At 37.1% G+C, this 24,859-nt stretch overlaps 2 protein-coding genes and 1 long non-coding RNA gene across 5 annotated transcripts in view; 1 reads left to right on the forward strand and 2 right to left on the reverse strand.

Moving 5' to 3' along the window:
* LOC107994459 (uncharacterized) lies at window positions 1-2,861 on the reverse strand. The gene is made up of 3 exons (XR_001765326.3): window positions 2,660-2,861; window positions 2,323-2,577; window positions 1-2,108 (listed from the first exon to the last, which is right to left on the reverse strand). It is a non-coding gene; the product is annotated as an uncharacterized LOC107994459 (long non-coding RNA).
* A 101-nt stretch (window positions 2,862-2,962) lies between these two features.
* The window catches only part of LOC108004218 (RING finger protein 17), a 192,527-nt gene continuing 170,630 nt past the window's right edge, over window positions 2,963-24,859 (forward strand). For 2 of the 3 annotated variants that reach the window (XM_028668258.2, XM_017066964.3), the window contains exons 1-5: window positions 3,590-3,975; window positions 4,344-4,613; window positions 4,690-4,772; window positions 4,943-5,146; window positions 5,249-5,329. In XM_028668258.2, the coding sequence (XP_028524059.1) occupies window positions 3,867-3,975; window positions 4,344-4,613; window positions 4,690-4,772; window positions 4,943-5,146; window positions 5,249-5,329 (747 nt within the window). In that variant the 5' untranslated portion in view covers window positions 3,590-3,866. Of the gene's footprint in view, window positions 3,102-3,589; window positions 3,976-4,343; window positions 4,614-4,689; window positions 4,773-4,942; window positions 5,147-5,248; window positions 5,330-24,859 lie in introns of those variants that run through there. The other variant, XM_062079100.1, reaches the window with a different exon arrangement.
* The window catches only part of LOC108004229 (uncharacterized), a 43,320-nt gene continuing 23,367 nt past the window's right edge, over window positions 4,907-24,859 (reverse strand). Inside the window, exons 3-4 of the mRNA XM_017066986.3 lie at window positions 6,854-8,430; window positions 4,907-6,524 (exon numbers count right to left, since the gene is read on the reverse strand). Of these exons, the coding sequence (XP_016922475.1) occupies window positions 6,162-6,524; window positions 6,854-8,430 (1,940 nt within the window). The 3' untranslated portion in view covers window positions 4,907-6,161. The remainder of the gene's footprint in view (window positions 6,525-6,853; window positions 8,431-24,859) is intronic.

Consider the following 24,859-nt stretch of genomic DNA (forward strand, 5'->3'; position numbering starts at 1 on the left):
TTCACTAGTTCAAAATTATTTATTGATCTCTCTTTTTCACAGACTATTCCATACACTCTATTTCACACTTCCATCTTTGTTTCTTACAGTCTCTATCTCTATTTTTCTCTATGGGAGTGGCCGCGAGTCCTGCGACAAGGAATTCTTTGCTCAGCTTCCATATTAACCTACTCGGAAATCTAGTTTCACCTTGCATTTTTGCGTCGCTAAAATGCTACTACGCCTGTTTGTCGGATCACAGGACTCGTTTCGCGGTTATAAAACGCGCGTTGATGTATCTGTTTCTTTCAACGGCATCATGCTTGGAGGGAAACGGGGAATGCGAATCTCTTCGCTTAATGTCTAATCTAGGTCAACGGAATATATGGAATCGTGTTGGAACATCGTGGCTATAATATCTAGATTGATTAAGTATATTCGGAATATTAGTAAAATTTTTTGGAGAGATAAATAATGGCGAAATCTATATTCTGGCATTCTATTCTGTAAGAATTTACATAACAAATAATTCATATTGAAATGAAGTGATATATATACGTTACAATAAACTTCATCTCGCTTATAATATGTTTCTTATGGATGAAAATTCCATTTTTGAAGATACCGTCATGATAATATACATTGGCCCTTTGTTTACTACAAGTAAATTTCAACAAGTTGTGTATTGTGCTTGAAGAGGAGATATCCAACATCCTACTCAGTTTCCTTTCTGCTTTTGAGAGGAAAAGACAAATAAATGGAAATAGATAAATAAAATAAAACGTTATCTACTATTAAATTATATCATAATAAACATTATGCAATATATAATATTCATAGTTATAAAGATGTAAGAACATTTAAAGATTTGATATTGATATTTTTGATATTAACCATTGAATTTCTCTATATTCTAATAAATAACTTTACAATAAGCATTGCATATTGTTCAATCATAATATAGTTATACGTATAAGTTACTTGATATTTATAATCATATGCTGAATTTGATCTTTGTGTAATTACTTTGTGTAATTATCTTTAAACACGAACCATTTATTCAGATAAGAATTCCACAAAACTATTTTTCATTCCATGTTACTACTTTATTCATATAAATTTGCGGGACAAAGCAAGTTTGAATTTGCGCCTTCGAGTCAGAGATTCCGTTTCTTTACTAGACTCAGCGCATCCTTGTTCCTCTTTATACCTAGCTGGCAAGTCGCGCGTGTCAATAATACACGTGCCTACTCCGCATATATGTATATGCGAATGCATGAGAAGACATGTAAATAAGCAATTCAAGTAACGTCAGGCATTGCTGCTAAATTACCCCACGAATCGATCATGCTTTTGTTGCATTTATTACAACGATAAATTTGAGAACGAGAGACGTCGAACATCGACCAGGAAGTAATAGACGAGTGATAAAGTTGAACGCGGGGAATTTTTATGAGTAAATCGATGTTGCACGCGGAAAGGGCAAAGCGGCGTGAGAGGGGAATAGCAGGCGATTAGGAAGGGGCTGAGAGAAAGAGGGAGGAGGATGGAATGAGAGGAACAGGAGGGAGCGAGAGTGTATTACAGGAAAGAGCAAGAGGAGACTCGATTGACCGAGGAGAAGGGAGAAACGATAGAGGAGTGAGAGAAAGAGGGAAAGAGAGAGGAAAGTAAAATGTGTTACGCATATGTGAGAGCGACAAAGAAGGTGAAGAGGCAAAGGGCGCTAGAAATCTGGAGCGGGGATAGATCCGGGGGCTTTTGCGCTGTGCATGCGACCTTGAATGCTAGCCAGCCTAGACCTTGCCACAGCTCTTTCGCTCAGCTTGCCTAGTCCAGAGACCGCTTCACCTCTACATACATACGTACATACATACATACATGCATCAACATATATATTGTTGTTTGGAACGGCGGCCTAAATCCGATATCTCGCTTCCTCTTTCTTCTTGCCTCGCCTATCCTATGGTTTGTGGCCACGCGCGATCGCGACGATTACGTAAAGATGAAAACTCGAATAATTGTCAGTTGGATGTCTAGTCAGCTGGGTAATTTTACTTAGAATCACGCACATTGTTGCGATTATTTCTCAAGTATAACGATGTTGCATTTTATATTGAAATTTGAACCTAGAATTTTTAATTCATGATGAATTTTGATCATATTTTGTTATATTTAAAATACGTATTATGAATTCTGTATGTTTTTGACTATTATTTGATGCAAGCAATACCTTTTCAATTTTTAATTCTATGTTAAACAGATAACATATAATTACAAAATCTATAGATGGAAATATATCTATATAAAATCTTAAATACTTAAAAAATATTGCATATTTACCGTGCAAATGTTAAAAGATAGCAGATTGCAGTTTGATTTTCTATTTTTACTCTTCTAATGATAAACTTGAATATTCTTTTCTAAATACAACTGATGACCTTTATCACATAAATAATGTATATAAGTAAATTTCTGAAGAAGTACTTCTAATATATGCAGCTATAAACATTTACAGTAATATTGGATATTTCTTTAAATGATAGAAGAAAACATCATTCCATCATGCGACATGTATACACTGCAATATGTATAGTACTGCAATATAAGATTTGTATTTAACCATCATGGAGAATGTAAATTATGTTTCTATTTATAATATTACAATTACGAGTAATACCTAGTTAAAATGTGATGTTCAAAGTTTGCGATCCTCTTACTCGCTGGAGCGTTTGCATTAGGTGGGATCATAACGGATCTTTGGTCGCGACCGCACCTAGAATCCAATGAATTCAACATAACTTTGCTGTTTATCCACTTCACTTTTTATGTTTTTGCCAAATTGTGCAGTTCTCAAGATTGCAACGGCATCTGTCTTGAGAATTGTGAGCTATTCGCTATCACGTGACTACAATTGCACCGGTTTTACACTAGGATGTTACCGATCACACGTACTATTGAAGTTCGTGACAAACTGCGCAAGACATTTTTCCATTTTATTTTTATAATAAGTGTTTATAAGTGAATTATTAAATTTATAATTTTTTTATTAAAATCATTATGATTAATTTTTTAAGTGATTGATAATATTTTTCAAATTTTATAAATTGTAAAATATATAGGTAAGATAAGTGAAATATTTTTACAAATAAAATAATATTTATTCGAATATTATAATAAATATAATAATATATATATATATATATATGTATATATTTATATGTATGCATCATTATAATTAATATTATGCTATTATTTTGTAATTAATACAAAATAAAAAATATGAAAAGAAGGAATATAAAATTTTGAATTTATTCGAACGAGAAAGAAATCCAATGCACTGAAGTTATCGTTTAGTTCGTTAGTGAATAATACAAGTTTCATAATTTTTTATATTACATTTAATTTTTTTTTAAGTATTAATGTGATAATAATATAATAAATTTGAAGTTTTAATTTTATCTTAATGTGAAATCAAAATAACAGATTAAATTATTGTTTAACAAAAAAAATTTTAAATTAATTATATATAGAAAGGGCACGTAATGATGCATTATTTTATAATCATATAAAATATAATATTAAATTAAATTAAATTTAATATTTTGATTATGATCTATCTATATAGAATTCAATGTTTAATTAATTATCAGATATATATATTAAATATTTCGTACTATATATTGAAATATCATTGAAATAATATTGAAATATATAAGTGCCAACATCTTGTGCCGGCACTGGGCTAGAATTCAAACGTGTGCCGCCCCATTCTTGAGTTTCCGCGTGTTATATCGCAGCGTGCAAATTTCAAATGGTACATTAATTCGTGTAGTGCGTGTTCGAAATTGGTGATTGTACAAGTTAACAATTTATAGTGAACAAAAATGTTAACTAAACGCAAAAACAACAAGTATATTCATAATTACAATTTTCCACTTACAAAACTTCGAAACGTGTATTGTATACAGTGCAAACATCAATTTATTTTTCAAGGTAATTGTTGAATATTCGAATCACATTTACCGGCATTTTTTTTTTTCATCCATTAATATCTTGTATACGTTAATAATATATAATATATTTGTTTGAAACTTTTTATCATAATTGTTTTGCGAAAATTTATTTGTGTATTTTTATAAATATACGTACCAATTAGTAATATTTTAGTAATAAATATATATGTAGCATTATCTTGCACGTTGCTTTTCTTTACAAATGTTAAAGGTATGAATATTATTTTAGAGGTTAGAATAATAAGAGATTGATGTTCTTAACATTATGTAGATATCATTATAAATATTTATTTGCAAAATATAATTAAAAAAAATATTGAAAACGCTTGTTTATTTTGTTTGTTTCAGAATTTGTTCCTTTACGTGGTGTTATTCCTTTATTATTAGATTGTGGACATACAATATGTGACAAGTGTATGAAATTATTTGTTAATAAACCTTGTCCTCTATGTAATGTAGTTTCACAATGTGAAGATGATCATATACTTTCATTACCTTTACATATATATACATTAGGATTAATGGTCATGTCGCATAATCGACCAATAATTACCGATGATTTAGACATTTCTTTTTCTAAATTATCTACTTCTAAATCAAAGCAACAGTGCATAAAAGGTGTGTATCTTATTAGAAAATGATAAACTATTTTAAATCATATTTTAAATTAAAATAAAGTATGTCTTATTTCCAGGATTATGTTATGAATGCGGAATTCAAGCAACTATAAAATGTCTACAATGTGTTGTTCTTTTTTGCAATATTTGTTATACAAAGGTATATTATTTAGTAAATAATTATGATTTTCTTAATATATTATTATTTACTTTTGTTAGAATATATTATTATATATTTATAAATTCAAAAGAAATGACATTATATAATATAAAATAAAAATATAACAAACTATATCTTAAACAAATATTTGGATTTATATTTTTTGTTAGATTCATGGGAAAGCACTACAAAATCATACAAAAATAATATTAACAGAAGACAATAGTGAAAATTCTTTCACTATAAGAAATACGTGTTCAGAACGGTGTAATGAACCAGTAGGATATTATTGTCAAAATTGTGATATATCGGGTTGTTCACATTGTATGCTACGATCACACAAAACACATATTTATCAACCATTAATTAAGAAGGTTTGTATTATATAAATATAATATAATATGAATGATTTAATTATTATTTATCAATGCATTTTAAAGAAATAATATGTTTTTATTTTAATATGTGTTTATCAGAATGAAGAAATGCTGGAAGAGTTTTATAAAGTGTTTGACGACGTGTCCGAGAACCTCAAGAGAATTCAACAGGCGCAAAAGGTAAGTTTGAACCAATTTTCTCTATGTTTTAATTAAAAAGTTACTAGATATTCGAAAAAATTATTAGAAATTATGTTGCATGTGTCATAAGAAAATATCCGTATTAAATGATAAATAAATAATTTTATTTTATATTGCGAGTATAATATCGAGTATAACTTATAAACTTTAAGAATTAATTTGTCACAATATATAATTTTAATTATAGAAATTTTTCCCTTAAAAGTGGAAGATTTTCCAAATTAATTTCTTATATATTTGTTTATCATTGAATATGATGTATTTAACAAATTAAAGACCAACATTAATCTTTGAAATGCATATATAAATGTAATAATTTTTTATAAAGTAATATATTAAATCTTGTCATAAATAATTACACTGTACAAATATGACTAGAGGGGAAAGAGAAATACTTATTGACATTATCGATTATCCGTGTCCGTTCGCATTTATAATTGATTTAAGGGCTTGAATAATTAGATATAACATTTATAGATATAAATATTTCATCGTGGTAAAATAATTTGATTTCTTCAATATAGAGATCTTATAAAAAAATTTTTCTTATACGCTAAAAAAAAATGTATATGTATGTATATATATATATAAAAAGAAAATCACACATAAATCTATAACAAAAATATTGCACATTTTTAAGTTTCACAAAATTTCTTCACATCCGAAGATATTTAAGTGACACAACCTATAATCATTCGTTGCTATTTATAACAAATAATGGCAACAAAGATACGGTAAATGCATGCTAGATTTGAACCAGCAAAATTACAATAATTTAACAAACTAAAGTAATTATTATAAATTAGATATATCAATTATTTTTTTTCTCTTGTATTTGTTGCTTATCCTTGAGCTTTTCTTTTTCTTTCTCTTTCTCTTTTTCTTTCTCTTCCTGCTGCTTCTTCAGCTTTTTTTCTTTCAATTTCGCTTCCATTTCCTTAAACTTGATTTCCAAATACCGATCTACCTCTGGACCGGTGAAATCCTCTGGAAATTTTGGCATTATCGGCAGTATATACTTGTAAAGTCGTTCATTTAACACGTACAATTGAGTCGTAGTTTCGCATTTAACGTTGAACCACCAGTCACACGTCAATGCCACTTGACTGAATATCGTACCATTCGGGCATAAAAACGACGATTTACCACCGTTAAGATCACAATAATGCCACACCTGAAAGAACAACATTATCATTATTACACGAGTTTTCGGAATAGGTTTTAAAAGTTTTTGTTTCGTGGTTTCCATTTATTTATTTATTTTTACATTAGGAATAGTTCTATGTTTACCGTGTTTAATCAGAAAAAGAGAAAAGAGGAGGGGAAAAAAAAAAAAAAAGAAAATACAGCGTATTCCCCGAATTGGTGATCCAAACATCCTCTACCTATCTCCTCATCTATAAACATTCTATTTAAAAGAATGATTGATAACATTCTCTACTTGGAATTGTTCGTTCCGAAATATCTTCACATCAACAAATGGGGAAAACAGTGAAACATTACCTGGCATCCGGTCTCTGGATCGCCAAAGAATCCTTTATACCGTTGTTCCTTGCAACTGAAATTCGTACGCGGTATACTGGAATAGGCTGGATAATCGACATTAGCCTTTCCTCGTGTAGCCCCATACTTCAATCCCGTCTGCGGAACAATTTGCTTCGAAACGTCGTCGGGTTGCGCGTGATAAGTGTAAAGCGTCGGGCTCTCTGTGGTAAGAAAGGGAAATTGTTCTTTCTGCAATATATCCTCTCTTATATCTTCCGTGATCGCGTAAGAGTGATCAACAGGAATCTCGTCAGGCTGCGTGGGTCTGATCGTAGGTAGGAATGTCTCTTTGTACCTCGTCGGTATCTCTTGCACCACGGGGATATAATATTCGACCACGTTGTTCGTCAAACTGTTCGCGTTGTAACCCGGTTGAGGCGATCCTTTCGGTCTCCCTTCCTCCTCGTACGAGGTTCCCTTGTATCGTTCAGGGTCGTCGGTCAGGTATATCGGATTGGGAGTAGCCTGAAATCTCGACTCCGTAATCACTTTCGGCCTCGTGTGCGGCCGTGCTTTAAAATTGGCCGCCTTCTGCGGCACCCTTGCCGCTACTGCTGGCGTCAGAGGGGGCGCCTGAATCTGGGGGAATTCTTCTTTCTTCGTGCTGTGCAGAATATTCAGTATCTCGACCAACGTCCTCAGGCTATTATCTATATTGTCGTTGTTCAACATTTCTGGCAAACGTTCGCTCAGTTGGAAGCTCTCCAGTATCTGCTCGAGATTCACGTTAGGATTTCGTGGTAATTGAGGAAGCAACGACGGTTGCCTCAACCCAGGTATCAGTTCCAACGTGTTTGGATAGACAGGAACTTGCCGATGATCTTGGAAATCCTTGATTGGATAATTAATAGGGGCGTTGCTACCCGGCCTGACGTTATAATCCAGAACGTAGTCATCCCGAAGATTGCCACCGTGGACAGGTTTGGTCGGTTGCTTCCTGGGAAGGTGTTCCCTATTGCCGTTTGTCGTGTAAGGTCGCAACGGTCTCCCGTTTCCATAGTATCTGTTCTCCTTGCGGGAATTCTGGCCGTTGGTCACCGTCGGTATTCCAGGATACACCGCTACTTTTTGATCCTGATACGGCGTCGAGTCGTATTCGTAATTGATCTTCTCCGAGCTGTATCTCACTGGCGTGAAGTAGTCGTTGTCGGCCCCCACGTTTCTCGGATCGTATTGAACCGATGGCACGAACTTCTCTTGGCTACGAGCGTTCGCGCGATAATTATTCTCCCTTCGTGGCCCCGTGTACGTCCTGGCGAATTGCGGATTAGCCTGTTGATTTTTTCTCACCAGGGGGATAACTTGTTGCGCGTCTTTCGCGGATGTCCCTTGTGAAATCGGCGGTTGACCGTTCACGAAGTTGTGGGCCACGTAGAATGTCATGTAGGGTATCAGTCTTCTGTACCTTTCTTTGAACTCTTCCTTGAACTTCTCCAGCGTGATATTCGACAACGATTCGTCATCTTCCTCGCCCGTTGCGATCCTCGTCGAGTTTGAATCGGAGGATGCCGTTGCGTTCCTCGCCGTGGATAACACTGGAACAAGTAAATTGTAAATTAGCGATCTCCCTGCGATACTTTAAAGAATCGTAAATCTTTTTCTCAACTGTGTCCAATCACTCCTTTCTCTTCGAAATCACCTATCTAACGTATTCTCATTTTCTCGCAATTCAAAAAAAAGAAGAAAAAATCCAAACATTCAAATTAGAATCTAAATCATAATTAATTCGATATAAAAATTCGAGCGAGAAGATTACAAGATTAAAAAAAAAAAAAAGAAGCATCGAAGAGATTCCCATAATCGATCTTTTAAAAAGTCACCAACGTTATATATCGCTTGCTCTCCTTTCCCCTCGTCTCAATCTCAATCCCTTCCTCGCCACGTAGATACGTGCGAAGTAATGCTGCGTGTGCCGCACTTCGCCACTGGTTGAAATTAAATTAGAGGGAAAATATTCGGCGCTTTTGAACCGGGAGAGCAAGAATATAAAGGCTATATCCCCGGTGTATGCGCGCGGACACGCACACGCACGTTCGAAATCACCGCGAGCGGGCGAATTCACTGGTATCTATTTCAGCACGCGTGTGTGCATGTGTGCACTCGCGGAGAATATATTCGCTCTGGCACGTTCGAGTGCTGCAACCACTAAAAACGTACCAATCCTCGGCCAACCGAGCTCAACTGGCCTCAACCCTCGACCCTGCCGTTAAAACCCCTCCCCGACTCGCTCGCGATCGTACAGGACGACAGGATCTTTCGATAGATTCTAGGTCTCATCGGATTTCCTCCTCGGGAAATGAACTTTGCTCGATCGATCCCCAATTATACCGTGTTTAGCAACCAATTATGCTTCTCCTTTTGTTTTTTCGCCATTCGTTTCTTTCTTACCATCACGGTATCAACGATTGCTGTATTATTTTATTTTAATTATTCGTCCTCCTTCCATTGGAATTGTCCCAAACAAAATTTCCTTCGGTTTAATTAAACAAAATTGCAACGTTTCCATTGGAAACCGATCTATTCGTCTCGCGTTTTCGAATTTTTCAACGCGCTTATTAACGTGTATGATAGAGATTTCTCGCCCGTGGGGAGAAGATTTTTTTATAAACCGATTATTCGGCGGCGATGTAACGAAGTAACGAGAGACGAGATGCTATCGTTTCATCGCGGCCAGGAGATAGAGACAAAGGGAGAAAGCGAGAGGTCGTGCGGCACATCAAAGGGACGCGTCCGTGTCTCTCTGTTACGGGCGGATACACACTCGACCTGGAAATCCAATTCGATTCTGCATGAAATGAGTCTGGAAACTCTCTCTCTCTCTTTCACGCGCCGCTTTATTAATTCTGTCAGTACGGAAACGTGATTGAAAAATCCGCAAAGCGCGTGTTGCCACGAGGCCAACAACACGCCCATCCGGTTCCTCTCTAAAGAGGTGCTCGTCCTGAAAATTTACAAAGCGCCCGTGTCCATCTGCATAAAGATGCGCGCGATCCTTCGGGCTAAATGGACTCTCCACACTCTCCCGCGGTTTCAAACCTTTCCTCGCGAGAATTCGATTCTGGACAGCTTGTTTAAGGCGGTGTTTACACTCGCGTTCTTCCACCCCGTCACATCCACTACTCGAGAGGAAATCTCCTTTTTTTCCCCTTGTTTTCTGGAAAAATATTTAGAATACATTTCGGTTCGAAAGACGTAGTTTCGAGGGGTTTTTTTCGTGTTTTGCTCGATGTTTGCTGGCTGGCGATCTCTGTTCTCTTTGCTCTTTTTTCCTAGATTTGATCAGATCGTTTGGGATTTAGATTTAGAAAGTTGCCCTCGATGAAATGAAATTCAACGTGTTTCTATGGTAAATTTGAAAGACGTGTTAATTGAAATGAAAAAGAGAGGAAAAGTTTGAGACCATTTAGAAATAGAACGCGGAGAAGATTGCATTTTGATGGAAATGACGATTTTTTGTCAAATCAATTAACATAATTGATAAACGTTCCATACGTTCCATACTTTTTAAAAATTTACATTCAAGTGTTAATCATATAACTGGTTATACGATAAACGTTTCCCACAGCTGTTCAATTTTTTATCATTACCTTATTCTCGCAATTTCCCTCTCTACTCCTCCCTCCCTCTCTCTTTTTCTCTCTCATCGACCTCGTTTTTTTCTCCACCGTTTCATTCAAACAGTGGCAAATATTAATTTACTCGATCCACGGGAATCACGCTCGCGTAATATTTCCAACGGGAAAGGCAAGTACAGTAGACCCTCGAAATTCAAACACAATCCGTTCCAGGAGACCGGATCTTCAATCTTCGAGTTGTTCGAATTTCGAATTAAATTCTTCCATTCGAAACGATATAAATTTCAAACAGTGGAAATTTACTCGATATAAGACATTTTAAATGGCTATTTCGTATTAATCGATCGAATATTTTTATCTGTGAAATTATTACACGCTTATAAAAATATCCTATAATATCGATTAATCGATAATTTCCCTTCAATCTGTTATCTTTCATCGTTAATTTTGTCTATTTTCCTTTTTTTTTTTTAATAATATTTTCTCATCAAATCATTCCATCGTTGAATTATCCAACACTCGATATTCGCGCGAAATGATTTTTTATTTCTCTTCTCGAATCTTTCTCTCGTGCAAAAAGAAAAAGTTCGAGGGAACTTTTTTAGTTCTCGAGTTTAACGAGCAAAATTTACAAATCGGGATTAATTTTTCCACCTAAAGAATTTTCGTTTTCCGCGAACAGGAGGAAAATGAGATACGAGGATTTATCTCGTTCGCTATCGGTTTATGACACGGCCCTTCGTCTTCTGCCGCGGACAATAAATAAAACTACGGTCGCAGTAATTTTGGCCAGGCGGCGAAATTGAGAATATACGTTATCCTGTTTTCCATAGGCGATATCAATTGTTCCTACCAGTTGTTCCCTATTCTGCTCGCGCGTCTCTGAATTACGATTGTAACGATTGCCTTGTATTACCTCCGGCCTGGCTATCGATGAATTTTTGTTTATTTCATACCCTCGAACCGCGAACAAGACAGAATGGACAAGCTACGCGACGAATGAAATTTTGCTTTTCTCTCTCTCTGTCTCTCTTTTTTTCTATTTTCAATTGTAGCTCCTATATAATAAATCGCGAAATACATTTCATCGGTGGATTTCGATTCTCTCTGTCGTTCGTTTGAAAACTTGGTGACGCGTTTCGTGGCGTTATTTATTTATTTTTATAGGGGCAGAATTAAGTGCTGTTGTTTTTTTTTTTAATTCGATTGACGAAGAATTCGTAAAGTAATCCATTTTCTTTGAATACCTCGCGGAAAACGTCTCGAAGAAAGATGTCGAGGAAAATATTTTCCATAAAAAGAGGGATTTTCTTTTAGAATTTTTCGATCGGACAAATTTCACCTCCCCTTCTAATCTCATCGAAATTCATATCCCAGAAAAAGAATTCTCTGTACGATGCAAACCGTCCAAACGAGGTTGCAAAATTTCGAACGCGACCTGCCAACCAATTCTTCCCTCCCCCTCTTCCCACAATTGAAAGTAACAAATTATCGATTTCGATCGGGTTCTCCACGGATTGATTAGCCGCCTGTGTCTCTCTTTTCGCTGCACAAACGACTCCCCATTCGATCGGGGCAGGATTTCTACGTTTGCGCAACATATTGTTTGCGGAGGGCCGCCGACACGGGAAACCGACGTGTCTGGCAATGTCGGTCCCCGATTCATCGATATCTCGATACGGAATATTAATTGGCGGCTATTGGTCTCCCGGATTACGTTATTTCGAACGCACGTGACCCGGAATCGTGACGAATTCGGGTTTCATTGCGTGACAACTGCGAAGTGGATGCAAACGGAATTTGAACTCGCACACACACACTCTCTATTTCCCTCTATCTGTGCTCATCCTTCGAATCGTTTCCCTTTTTCGGATCTTGAACGATTAGAAATCGTCTTCTCCACTGATCGAATGTTTTTCCATCGCTATTACAAACCGCTCGATTTTAACGTTTTTGATTTCGAGACAAAATTCCTTTCTTGCCCCAAACTCGATCAAATTACACGGAAACAATCCCCTTTAAAGCAAGGCCCGAGAGAACAATTCTCTCGAAAGCGACGAATCCCTGACGCATCCTCGCCTCTGATAAACAAAAGTTCTCTAAAAGGAAGAAAAAGGAAGAAGGAGAGGAAGGGTCGGATTGTAAACCGTGTTTTGCCTCGTCGAGTGGGCGTGTAATGACCCTTTCGCTTTCGCATCGCGTGTATGTAATTACCTTCGTTACGGTTGCACACGGCCTAGGTATTTTCGTTTTTCCTTTCCTGTATACACATGTGTGAATCTCGTGCCAAGATACGAATAACGCAATTTATAATTGCGCGTTATTAAAAGCCCTCCATTTAAAATTTCGAATTGGCCGGATCGAAAAAGGCGGGCAGCGCATCGAGTAACGCGATTAACCCCGGATAAATGAGGTTTTAATGATGATGATGATGATCGTTCCAGCTCCTGTCCAGAGTATCGTCGATAATCGTTGATGATTGTTGGCCCTCTTTTCTCCCTTCGCCCCCTCTTCTCTTCCTCCCCTGTGGATTCGCTCGTCTTTTCAACGCCGTTCGAGGGATCTTTGTCCCTGCGAATCGAAATTAACGGGGTTAATAAGTTTTTTTCTCTTTTTTTGCGTGCAGAGATTGACGTAAAGTACGGGAGGAAAAGTGTTCCCAGGGAGATTGTTTTAACGAAATTCTTTTCAACAGGTTTGAGATTATTATTAGGTTTCTTTGTTTCGAAATTATTAGCATTGCATTCGAATTAGACTCGCAGACTGGTGATTCAATATCGAAGGATAATATTGTTTAAAAGATATTAATAATTAATAATCAGCATCTTCAGCTTTGGAATTAATTCTTTAAACTTTTGATATTTCATTATCGTTGAAAACAAAATTTTTGTCGATTTCGTAACATAAGATAAGAATTATACGAAGCACGGTTGATTCGATACAACAACAATTTGGCCAAAATTGTGGTCGAAGAATAGTTTGAAACATCGATAATGAATTTTAAGGCGGATCGGTATTCGCGTGTTGCGATTGCGGTAGAACGAATTGTTTTAATGAAAAGTTTGCCAACCGTTGTTGTTGTGCGATTTATTCTATATATATATATTTTTTCCCAGTTTTTTCTTTTAGGAGAATATTGAACGAGCAAATTAATTTTTAGAATAGTTTCACGATTGAAAGAAATGTGGATTAACAACGGTGTAATCAAATTACTTTATGCGAGTTGAATTCAAATTAGCAGAGATTTTCTTCCATTACGGTTGTGAAAATATCCGTTTGAATTCCACATCGCTGTGGAATTATAGCTATAAAATCATTTTAGCAGGAAATTCTAAACCGTGTGTAACCGTAGGAGGGTGTTGCATAAAGTCTGTTGCAACTTTGTTCTCGCAAAAAGTATCTTGTATTACGAAAGCCTCGAATTCCGATTCTTAAATATCAAATATGCGATTTTCAGCATCTTTAGATCGTTTCTTTGCTTCTCTAATAAAATTCCTCGTGCAATTTATCGATATCCCGAACGTTATAACTAATCCCTAGTTACGAGGAGAAGAAAAAACATTTCTACATCCATCATTTTAACTGTTGGAGTTGGTAAAAAGTATCGATGCAGAAAGATAGAGATTCCTCCATAATTTTCTGTATTCTTCCTAAATTCGATTTCTATATTATTTAAATTATTGCTAAAAAATTAGGCGAAGCCTTTCTTCTTTCGATTCTCTGATTCTACCTGATTGAAAAATTATAATTTCTGCGCCACACCATATTTCGTACGAAACAAAAGGAAATTTCCGTGAGTAGACTGGATAAAATATCCAAAGAATACAATATTTCACACTCGTTCAAAAGAAATTTGAAATTGTGCATTTTGCTTTATTAATATGTTGGTCGTTCAATTTTATTGGCAGCTCGATAATAAAAAATCGATGCTTCGGAAGAGACATCGAAGTTGATCCCTTCGTTAATTATACCACATTCTCAGCAATTGGGGAAACGCGTTCTTGGTTCAATCGACCGGTCTCATCTTCCAAGAAACAGCCATATCTCCATTTCCCATTTAATTAAAACCGGAAAACGAGCCACGTAACGATGTTCATTCTCACAGCTCGAGTCATCCTCGAGTATCCGTAGCCTGGATCATTCGTGTATCTTGTAACGCACAGGGTTACAAGACCTTAAGGGGAAATTAGACCGAACGATCTTGCGAATATGTTTCCTAGGGGTTGTAGCAAGCTTGGGGGGAGGGCAATGAAATAGTAGGGGCTGTTGGAACAAGGATTTGGCCGAGCTGTTAATGGTCATTGGACGCAAACGAGTTAATTTCTTTGACAATTCCGAAGATGGCGAATTTCGATACGAGGATCATCCCCTGGAAATGAGTTGTTCAGACGGTCAGAGTTGGCGAGGTACGGCGAATTCAGAAATTGAGGGGCGGAAATGCGGGGGTTATTTATCCTGAAAATGAAATTTCTTCGTACGATGATGTTGTTTGAATTTTTGCTCGAGCTAACTTTAATTTAACTGGACGGTTTATGAAATTTGAGGAAGGGAAGCTCGGACGGGTAGAACGAGTTTAGTTATTTAATCGTAGAAAAATTAAATTTTGAATCGAGTATATTAAAATTCTTCTCGAAAAATTTTATCTAGAAGAAACGATAGATTTTAAATTATTTTTCAAATTATTATTCTTATCATTAAGGACTCTCTTAATAGTCGTTATCAGGTATTATTAAAACGTGTCCTGAATTTCTCTGCTATCGGAACGGTAAAACTTCCTCTCCTCCCTGTTCGTTAAACCGAGAACGAGAACATTAACAATTAATGTAACAACAAGGCAAACTTTCTAATCGTTCCCCCGAACATGGCAAAAATTCGCGTCGTATCGTAAAATTTTGGTTGGCGCTGCTCGATTGTGCCGTGGCACAATGCGGCCTCGATTAAACGACGAAAGGTAGGTAAACGAAAATTAATACAACGCGGGGCGGTACGCTCAATAACGTGTGCATTTGCTCGCCCTCTCTACTCCTTTATCGTGTTGTTGGAGGAGCGTTATATGCTTCTCGTTGCTTCCGTTCCTCTTGTTAATTTCCTCGTTCGACCTACGGAACACGTGGAGCAGCTTTCGAATCTAACCAAGTTTCCATCGATTTTATTACTTATGTAATGGAGAGGAAAAGAAACGACAAGCTTTTTCAGCTGTAGATTTTTCAGAAGCAAAAATGTTTAAAAGCAAGAAAATGCATCGAATTAAATTAATTAGACAATCGTAGATATTTTTATATCTTTATTTCTTTCGACATTCTGTTTTGGAACTTGAAAAGTCCTCGTTTCTACTCGATAAAAATAAAAATTGGACTCAATTTATTTCGATCTCCATCGATTATTCCATAGAATGAAGAGTGGACGGGGGAAAAATCGCAGCGGAGATTTATTATATTGTGTTTAATTTACATCGACGTGCCTTTTAACTCGAAATTAATTATTCGCGCGCCGACAGAGTTTTTTTCGTTTTAGAAAAAGGAGAAGGAAGGACGATCCGCAGGAATCGTATCGAATCTATTGAAATACATAATCGAGACGAGCGAATGCGCCCCCATTATTCGAATTTTCAACCGACTCGTTCATTTGCCCGAATAATTTCAACTATTCGGTCGAGGTATTCCGTAAATTTAAATCGATTCTATCCGCCCCCGATCTTATTGGCCACGTAATATAAAATTAGCGATGAAACGTTTCGTTAATTGGCGATTAAAATCTTGGAATAATTCGAAATGCGAAAAAAAAAAAAAAAGAAAAAGAGTCGCGTCTTTTCTCCTCTACAAATATTTGTGTTCCGTCGAACGCGATATTGCCGCCTTGATTCCACGCGTAAGTTAACCCCCTTTTCTGTTGCAAATTTTGATTAATTTAATTACACTATACAGTACAGTTGTCCTTTTTTGGACTACGAACTTTTGCATTGCAAAAGTTGCATTTTTCTAACGTCTTTTTTTTCGATATGTAATAATCAAAGTGATCGTATTCATATATGATGATTTTTTTCGTGATATCTTCTATTAGCGAGTTGTTTTCAGAAATATTCTCGGTTTGATAAAATTTTTCAATGGAAAAGATTACGTATGGTAGAATATTTATTATTGTACGCACAATTAACTTGAAATGTTTTGTTGTGGAACAGAGATTATTACTTGTGTAGACGAAAAAACAAAATGTTTATACTTGTTTCTTTGAAGCTTAAGCAAAAAAAAAAAAAAAAAGAAAGAAAGAAAAAGAAAAAAGAAGGAAAGTATAAGTACCTCTATAAGGTTACATAAACATCAATCACGTTACCTTATATATCGGCAGTTCGTGTTTCATATCGGGATTCTAAATTTTGAAAATTGCACGCCATAAGGAAAGTCGAGGCAATTGATGTGGGATGAATCTTTTCATGCCACGCAATACTCGTTCGATCCAATTTTCTTTAATGCCTGGTATTCACCAACTTATCCTCGAATAAGTTCCGTTGAAAAGTATAACGAATAAACAAGATAATATCTGTAATATCTATCTCTAGAGAAATAGAAAATTCTCTCATTTTTCCTTTTTTAATAAATTAAACTTTTACACGATACATAAATCCAACTTCCAATTATCAAGTCGTTCATTTTTTTTTTTTTTTGCGAATGATATCTAATAACGAATCTTTTATCTTCCATATATTTTCTTCTCCCTCGCGAAATCATAATTAAATCAATCGACTAAAAATTCAAGCGATTCCCCTCTCCTTTCGCTCAAGAAACGATTAATTTTTCTTTCTTTCTTTCTTCCTCCAAAGTATCAAGTTTTATAAACGAGCAATACAAGCAATTTTTTTCGTAATCACATTAAAAGTTCGCAAGGATTAGATACCCCTCGAAAGAATCTCGCCGAGAAGAATATTCCGAATTTATTTTCTCTCGTTCAACGTTCCAACCCCCTTCTACTCGGGCAGAGATGCCTGGCGCAACTTGCTCGATTATGGCGCAACACAGTTCTTCGTTAATCCCTTCACAGTGATCAAACTATTCCTTGTTGCTCTTCGTCGTTCAACACAGAGACAGATAGATGGATAGATAGAGAGAGGGGAGGGGATGAATTCTTCGACGAACGCGATATGGAGATGACTTTCAAAGCATATTCTATGGCTCGAAGCGAAGAGTATCAACGTCAAAGGATGGCGGAATCGCCATGGCGAGACAATCGACGAAGGTACGAGAGAGATAGAAATTAAAAATAGTCGCGCGGAAAATGATGTTTAATACGATTATATCCTCGATCGAGAATTTAATTAATTGTTCTTACGCGTTGAATTGAACAAATACTGTAAATCATCGTGATTTGGTTATTGTTTCTAACGAAGACTTATTTATTGTCGAAATATAATTTGGTCGAATGTAGAGTTCTTCTCAATCTTTGACAGCTCTCACAGTTTTGACAATTGTTGGTACAAACTCTTTCCTTGAAACATATTTAACACCTTCTTACGTTAGTTTCAATTAATTTGTTAACTAATTTTTAGTGGAAATTTTCGGGATGGAATACAATTTCCCTCAAAAATCCAAAAATTTGTTGTATATTTCCAAAGAAACAACGCGACTAATTCTTCTTCTTTTTCTTCTTTTTTATTACAACAATAAAATCATTACTCTTTCGCGTGAAATATTTCTCCTACGATCTCAAAATTTCAAGATGGATAACGATATATATAAAAATTGTTCCGAGTTAGCCGGCTATTTGCAATTTAATCGAGTGTCATAAAAAACGATATTACGGTATAAGAAGGGAGGGTAGGGAGGGGGGGACAGGGCAATTGTAGCTTTTTATCTCTTAATAACGAATAACGAAACGAAATATCGCGTTCAACTTCCGGACAGATGCGACTCACGTACAATATTAAAGGAAAGTTGCACGAATGCACGAGCGTGTTCTTTTGCCAGTTTAATTATTTCATCCTGATCAATACTACCACTGCCACCACTACCGCTACTATTCACAATTGCGCAGACACGCATTTTTTTTCCTTTTTTCCCCCTCGAATTTTCGTTTTCTTCCAACTTCTTCCAAGGGTGTTTACATTTTCCTTTAGAAACGTTCATCCAGACCGTGGAAAAGTTTCGTTCGGGGTTAATTACGAGCCGGAATTTTCGAGCGTGATTCTTCACCCTCGAAAATTTTATATTCCTAGAGGAGGAACTAACGGGGTATCCGGAGTTGTACAACCCTTAAATATTTTACCCCCTCGTTTCAAGGCGGTTTTTTTGATGATTTTGCGCACGATTCAAAGGAACACGTAGGAGAAGAAGGTATATATATATATATATATATAGTTTAAATGAAAATGTTCTACGGCAAATAGCCGTTTTCATTCCACGCGAATTTATCATGGCGATTCATTTAACGAAAAATAGCGAGCGGTTTTCTACTCCTCCTTTAATATCATATCCCCCGTTCCCTCAACGCTGTTGCATTTTCACCGAATCCGAGTTTCCCCGAGTTTCTCCAAGGTATTTTGTTATTGCAATTTTGGTATTCCTCGAAATTGTTCAGGGAAGAGTATTTATTTATTGCGCACGTTTCCTCTTTCTCGATTTTTAATTTTTAATTTTAATTAACTTATTTCGATCGCAGGATATTTCATAAATTATTATATCGAGATACAAACTTATTTTACAACTTTCAAAATTACACGAATCGAGTCATGATAAATTAATCTATTCAAACAATCGAGTTCTCAAACCGAATTCGGCAAGCTTATTTGCATTAATCCTCGCAGCCTCTTCGTTTGATAATCGAGTTGCTCGTAAAGCAATACAAAGGCAAGAAAGGCACGGTTCCCAGCGGTGTTCAACCCATGCACCCGTGTGTATATATATATATACACACGAAAGAAGCGTTCACGAAGTTTGTGTATCGGTAGCCTAGCGACATTTCGCGCGAAACTTCTTGCACTCGAAACGAACAGTTTCCCACTCGACACCGAGAAGACGTTAGAATACTGTCTTCTGTGTTGAAATTACAAACGCGACGACGGCCTGTCCCCTCTCGTTACGATCTTCCAGTCTGCGCGCCATCTACGATACGGTCGGAAGTTGAACTCGGACGCGAACATCCGGCTCTCCAGTTACAAATAACGAAACTATTTTTCTCTCCCTCTTCTCTTCGTCTCGGTTTCTAACATCCTTCTAGTTACGAGAACAAAAGTACCCTTTTGTTTCCACTCATTTCCACCATTCGTTTCCACCATTCCTCGAGTTTCAAGAACAAAAATTCATCGCCCCTCTTACTAGAAGGAACACAGAATTCTGTTATCGAATATTTTTATACTCCTCGTATATTTCATCTACGCATAGTCTGTTAATAACGAAGGTACTTTTTTTAAATTTATTTCTACCTGTAAAAAGAAAAGAAGAAATATCGGTCGACTGATGGAATACACAGTGAAATCTTTAATCCGAGGTAACCGATTCCGAGATAGTTATTTCGCCAACTAAGTTAGCCGATTCCCTACGGCCACTATCGATTGGCCAAAACGCGGAGCTTTCGTTGTTTCGAATTGCGGCTAAGCCCGCCGCTCCGCAGGGGGCTTGTCCTCGCCGCCTTGTTTCGCGAACATCCCCGTAACAAACTGCGGATTGGTAACTGGCTGTAGTCTTAGCCAAGTAGTAGTCGCAAGGCTAGCAGTTGCAAGGAGGTGGGAGTTGTCTTTGCTGTTAACGAGGATCGATTGGAATTCTAAAGAAATAAATGTCATCGGAATTTGACTCGTTGCTGTTCGTTCTTTAAAATTCCATTCACTCGAAACGATGTTTCCAGAAATATTTCTCTTCCCGAATAAATTCGAAACCTTCACGTACGAACTGTTTAAACGATCCAAGAATTAAAACCCTTTTTAATTTTTCCCCTTTCTTCTTTTCTTCCCCCCCCTCGATTCTTAAAGAATCCAAATTCCCCCCTCCCCGAAGATAACTCTTCCCGTTCCCCTTTTGTTCTCCGCATTCGCGTAAACGATTAAAAGGAACGAGCGAAAAGGAAAGAAAGAGAGGAACGAAGGGAGAAAGGGAAGAAAATGTCGAGTGTCACTTATTCGGAATAAAGGGGCGGTAGTAACGGGCACAATGGTGGCCCCCTTCCCCTTCCCCTGGAACAGAGGCCTCTCGGAAGTTCGGTTGCGCCGAGGTTCCCGAAACGAAACGAAACGAAACGAAACGTTTGTTTTTTCCACGACGAGAAAAAACGGTTGGAAGAAAAGGCCGACCAAGACATTGTCGGCGGGAAGAGCATCGGCGGGATGAAACGACGACGAGGGTGGAGGAGCAAGGGTTTTCTAATTGCGTTATAAACTGTCAAAGGCCCTCCCCCCCGGCCATCGTAATTGGCTTCCGGTTCCTATGCAAATTGCACGTCTGTCGGCACCAACTTTCCGCTAATGATCGTATCGGTCGTGCGCGCCACTCTTAGAAATCGAAAACTCGACCTCTCTCTTTCTCTCTCTCTTATATTTCCCTTGCTTCCGCGTCGGCGAATCGACCTCGCGCCAAAAAGGGTGGTTGGATCACCGACCGAGCGGAAGAAAGGAGAACAAGAGATGGGATGATGCATGGGTGTAGTCGATCGGCGAAACATCCCCTCAGTTTTAATTAAAGAACGATTTTCTTTAAAAATTTGACATTGATGAAATCGATTACGGATCTTGGAAACGTGATGGTATGTGTATTTCAAAATTTCTTTCCCTTGGAAAAGTATCTTTGTCGTTCGAGGATGTTCTTACGTACGAAACATTTTGTTAATATTGGAAACATGCGCGACATGGGGGTGAAAAGAGAGACTTGCACTGTAATTTAACGTTTAGCGGGGTAAAAGTTGATCTTGGAATCTTAGTTGGGAAAAGTTGTTTCTTATATATGTAAAACTGTTTTTCCTCTGTGGAAATAATATTGGATTAATTAAAATATTACTCGTGTATGGGTATGGGTAAGAAAGATTAAACGAAAAATTTGTGCCCGGGGTCTGCTTGCAGGCTTGTTGTATAATAGGAGGAACGAGATGCAAATGGTTCGGGCTAGTAGACGCGGATAAAAACATTGCCGGATATAATCCTATTGAGGATAATATGTTGAGTTTTGAGGGTGTAGAAAACTGGAAAAATGTTTTCAAGTTACCACTCTCGTTTTATCCCCGGTGTAATTATCCAATTTTTCTTCAATTCTTACTAAATTGTCGCAAATGTCCTCGCGATTTGTTTAATTATCACATCGCTTAATTATAGTATTCTTCATCGGCCGATGTGATAAAGAGAAATATCTGAATATCCTGTTAAAAGAGAATTATTATTATTAGAAATTAAAGCAAGCTTATGTTAATGCATATAAATGAATTAAATCATTAGAATAATAATAATAATAGATCTTTAACTTGTTTCCAGCTTGTAAAGTCGTTATGCGAAATCGCAATCCGTGCAAATTAAACGCGATCATCTGTCACAAAAAGTTATTTGTCACAAAAAGTCTGGTTTTTTTTTTTATTTTTCGAGAAACCCAATTAGACCCAATTTAGAATCAAAGTGGCATTAAATTGTATTCCACGCGTTGCATCAAGTATTATCATATCGCAAAAGACCGTTTTTTTTTTCGTGTTAATTAAACCATTTTCTATCGCCTCGAACCATCTTAATTATTATTCGTTCCAGCAAGAAGAGCGTAATATCAGATGTATATCGCTTTCCATTATCGTTCGAAAAATATTGGTGCCTCCCCCTCGTGGAAAGTCGCTCGTAATTTCATGCTCCTTTTATGATATTTGTAGTTTTCTCCTTCTTCTGTCCCTTTATATAAATAGAAATCACGATTAGATATTATCTCGTAATTCTCGATCGGATATCGAATAAAAATATAGGTTGAAAGAGATAAGTAAAACGAAAAATGTGAAATGTGAAGAATAATACGATATTGAATAAAATATGAAAGAAAAGGGAATGATAAAATACAGGATGAAAAATACGAGATCTAAAGACAGATATATATATATATACGTCAATACGAAACAGAAAGAATAAAACACGTACAGCGAAACAAATACATCTATAGAATATTACAAAATGAAAGACTTAAAAAATATTCCCCCTCATTATTCACACACGAAAAGCTATCGAGTTCTATCAAAAAAAAAAAAAAAAGCGAACGAACGTCGAACCGATTTCTCTTCCCGTAAAATGGGAACAATGACGGAATCTCTCTCTCTTTTTTTTTCTTTCTAAATATTTTACAATTACGCTCGAAGGGCATAAACGAAAAGAAAAATCGCTCGATTCCAAAATCACCAGTTTTCGAGCTGAAATTTTTTTCGCGTATCGAGAAAGTAGAGGCGGCCTCGCTTTATTATTTACAGACGTAACACACGGAGAAGCGCGTGAGAGAAAGCGAAGTCGGGGTCCGGTTTTGGTCCGCTGATTTTACGGTGTCCGTGGCTCGCGTTTTACTTCCGACCGGGATTTTTCGTGGCGCACCGCGATCGATACTTTACAAACGCGTCGAGAATGCCCGCTTACGTAATTTCCTCGCGTTCTCCTTTTCGCCACCGATCCTTTCGTCCCCGAGGAGAGACACGTGTCTTCGCTCGGTTTTGCTGGAAAACGCGCGATTGTGCCTCGAGAAATCGATCCCATCGATTCGTTTCCGCTGCCATTCGACGGAGATGATTGATTTTCGTTGGGAAATTCGCAGAGAGAATCGTGCATCTTTCTGAAACTGTTGGAGGAGGGAAAAGTTGAAGAAGGTGTGAAACATTTTTCACGATGAATCGCTATATGTGTACGTATAAAGTAAAATTGTAATAGATTTTAGTTTTGGAAATGGAAATTTTTTGCAAGTTTCTTTAAGATCTTTATCTTCTCTGATCCGGCATTTTTATCTAGGTAACCTTGTCTCGTTGTTTCTATTTTTTCAAAGATATAGATTAGACAGATAGGGAGCAACACGGTACGCGCGGTGAAATAGAAAAACGAAGCGCGATAAAGGAAAACAGGCAAGTAAGTAATTTACGTAACGTTAAACGGTTGAAGAAATTTGAAGAACGATAGAGAGTTAACTTTCCTGAATAATTGCCTGCAACTATTTTGTACCATTGTGCGCAACGACTACCGTTTGATCCAAACCGGATAACAGGAATGTTTTAAATCGTTACTGTGTACCGTTTAAGGCGGCCGAGAAACGATTTCTTGTAAAACGGGGAACAATATCCTTTGAAACTTCCTCTCGAAAAGGATTGAACGAAAGAAATTTTCATATCGTGACCGGCGAATCTAATATCACTATGTCAGCGATATTACTTCGATACTCCAATATCCCAAATTCGAAATATTCCTCGACATAATCAAATCAAATTTGCTCGAAACGCGCTGTTAATCGTGACTTATATCGATTGCATTTCGAGAACGGGATAACTCGAGGAAACATCTTCGAAGAAAGACAACACTCTCTCCCTCTTGAGAGCTCGATTCGTTGGCAGCCGTACGAAATTCCGTAGGAAATCGCGTCGCCTTGGGGAGGGAAAGACACTCTCCTTGGAAAAACACGAGAGAGAGAGAGAGAGATAGAGAAGACGATGGAGAAAGGGTGGATGGACAAAAGGAAGGGAGGAAGGAAGAGGCGGTGGCCTCTTTCATACCCACGTTAAACTTGGCGAGTTTCGATATAACGGGTATCTTTATGCCCGTCTCGAGTCGGTCGCATTATGCAAACACGGTGACAGAGGGGGGAGGGAGGGAGAAGCGGGTGAATTCTCGAGGCGTATCCACGTTGGAACGGATGTTACGAGCGCTGCCCGATTGTGGTTTCTAAATGGGCAACTTGGGCTTCCCAATTAATGATATATCCACATTGCTGCGAGGAGTCGTTAATTAATTTCTAACTAAATTCCACTAAATTTCCTTGTCCTCGTCCTCTTCAATTCTTGCTCCCAACGGTCTTCCTTCTCTTATTTTATCAATCGTTTCGTTCGAGTATTATAACGTTCTTCCTCTTTAAGTAATCAGATAGGCTTTTCCTCGAACTTTTTCGTTATGTTATATGAACAAGAAGCGCGATGCCTTTCGAGTCTTTCCTCTTTTGTCAAGTGTAGTGCTCCTTTCTTTCTCTATCGATCATCCTCCAACTGTACAACGCCTTTCCTTCTCCGTCAATCAATCGCCCCAAGTATGCGGCGAGTCTTTCCTTTTCTCTCCACCCCTTGTTGTCTTTCCTTGTTTTTTCCAAACGATAAGTACGGTATCTTTCCTTCTCTATCGATTACTATTAAGCCACCTTCCCCTCTTTGTCCACCTACTATTCCACGTTTGACATTCTTACTTCCTCTGTCCATCAACCTCTTCTCC

This window comes from Apis cerana, linkage group LG9, assembly GCF_029169275.1.
Source record: "Apis cerana isolate GH-2021 linkage group LG9, AcerK_1.0, whole genome shotgun sequence".
In the NCBI taxonomy this organism is placed as follows: Eukaryota; Metazoa; Arthropoda; class Insecta; order Hymenoptera; family Apidae; genus Apis; species Apis cerana.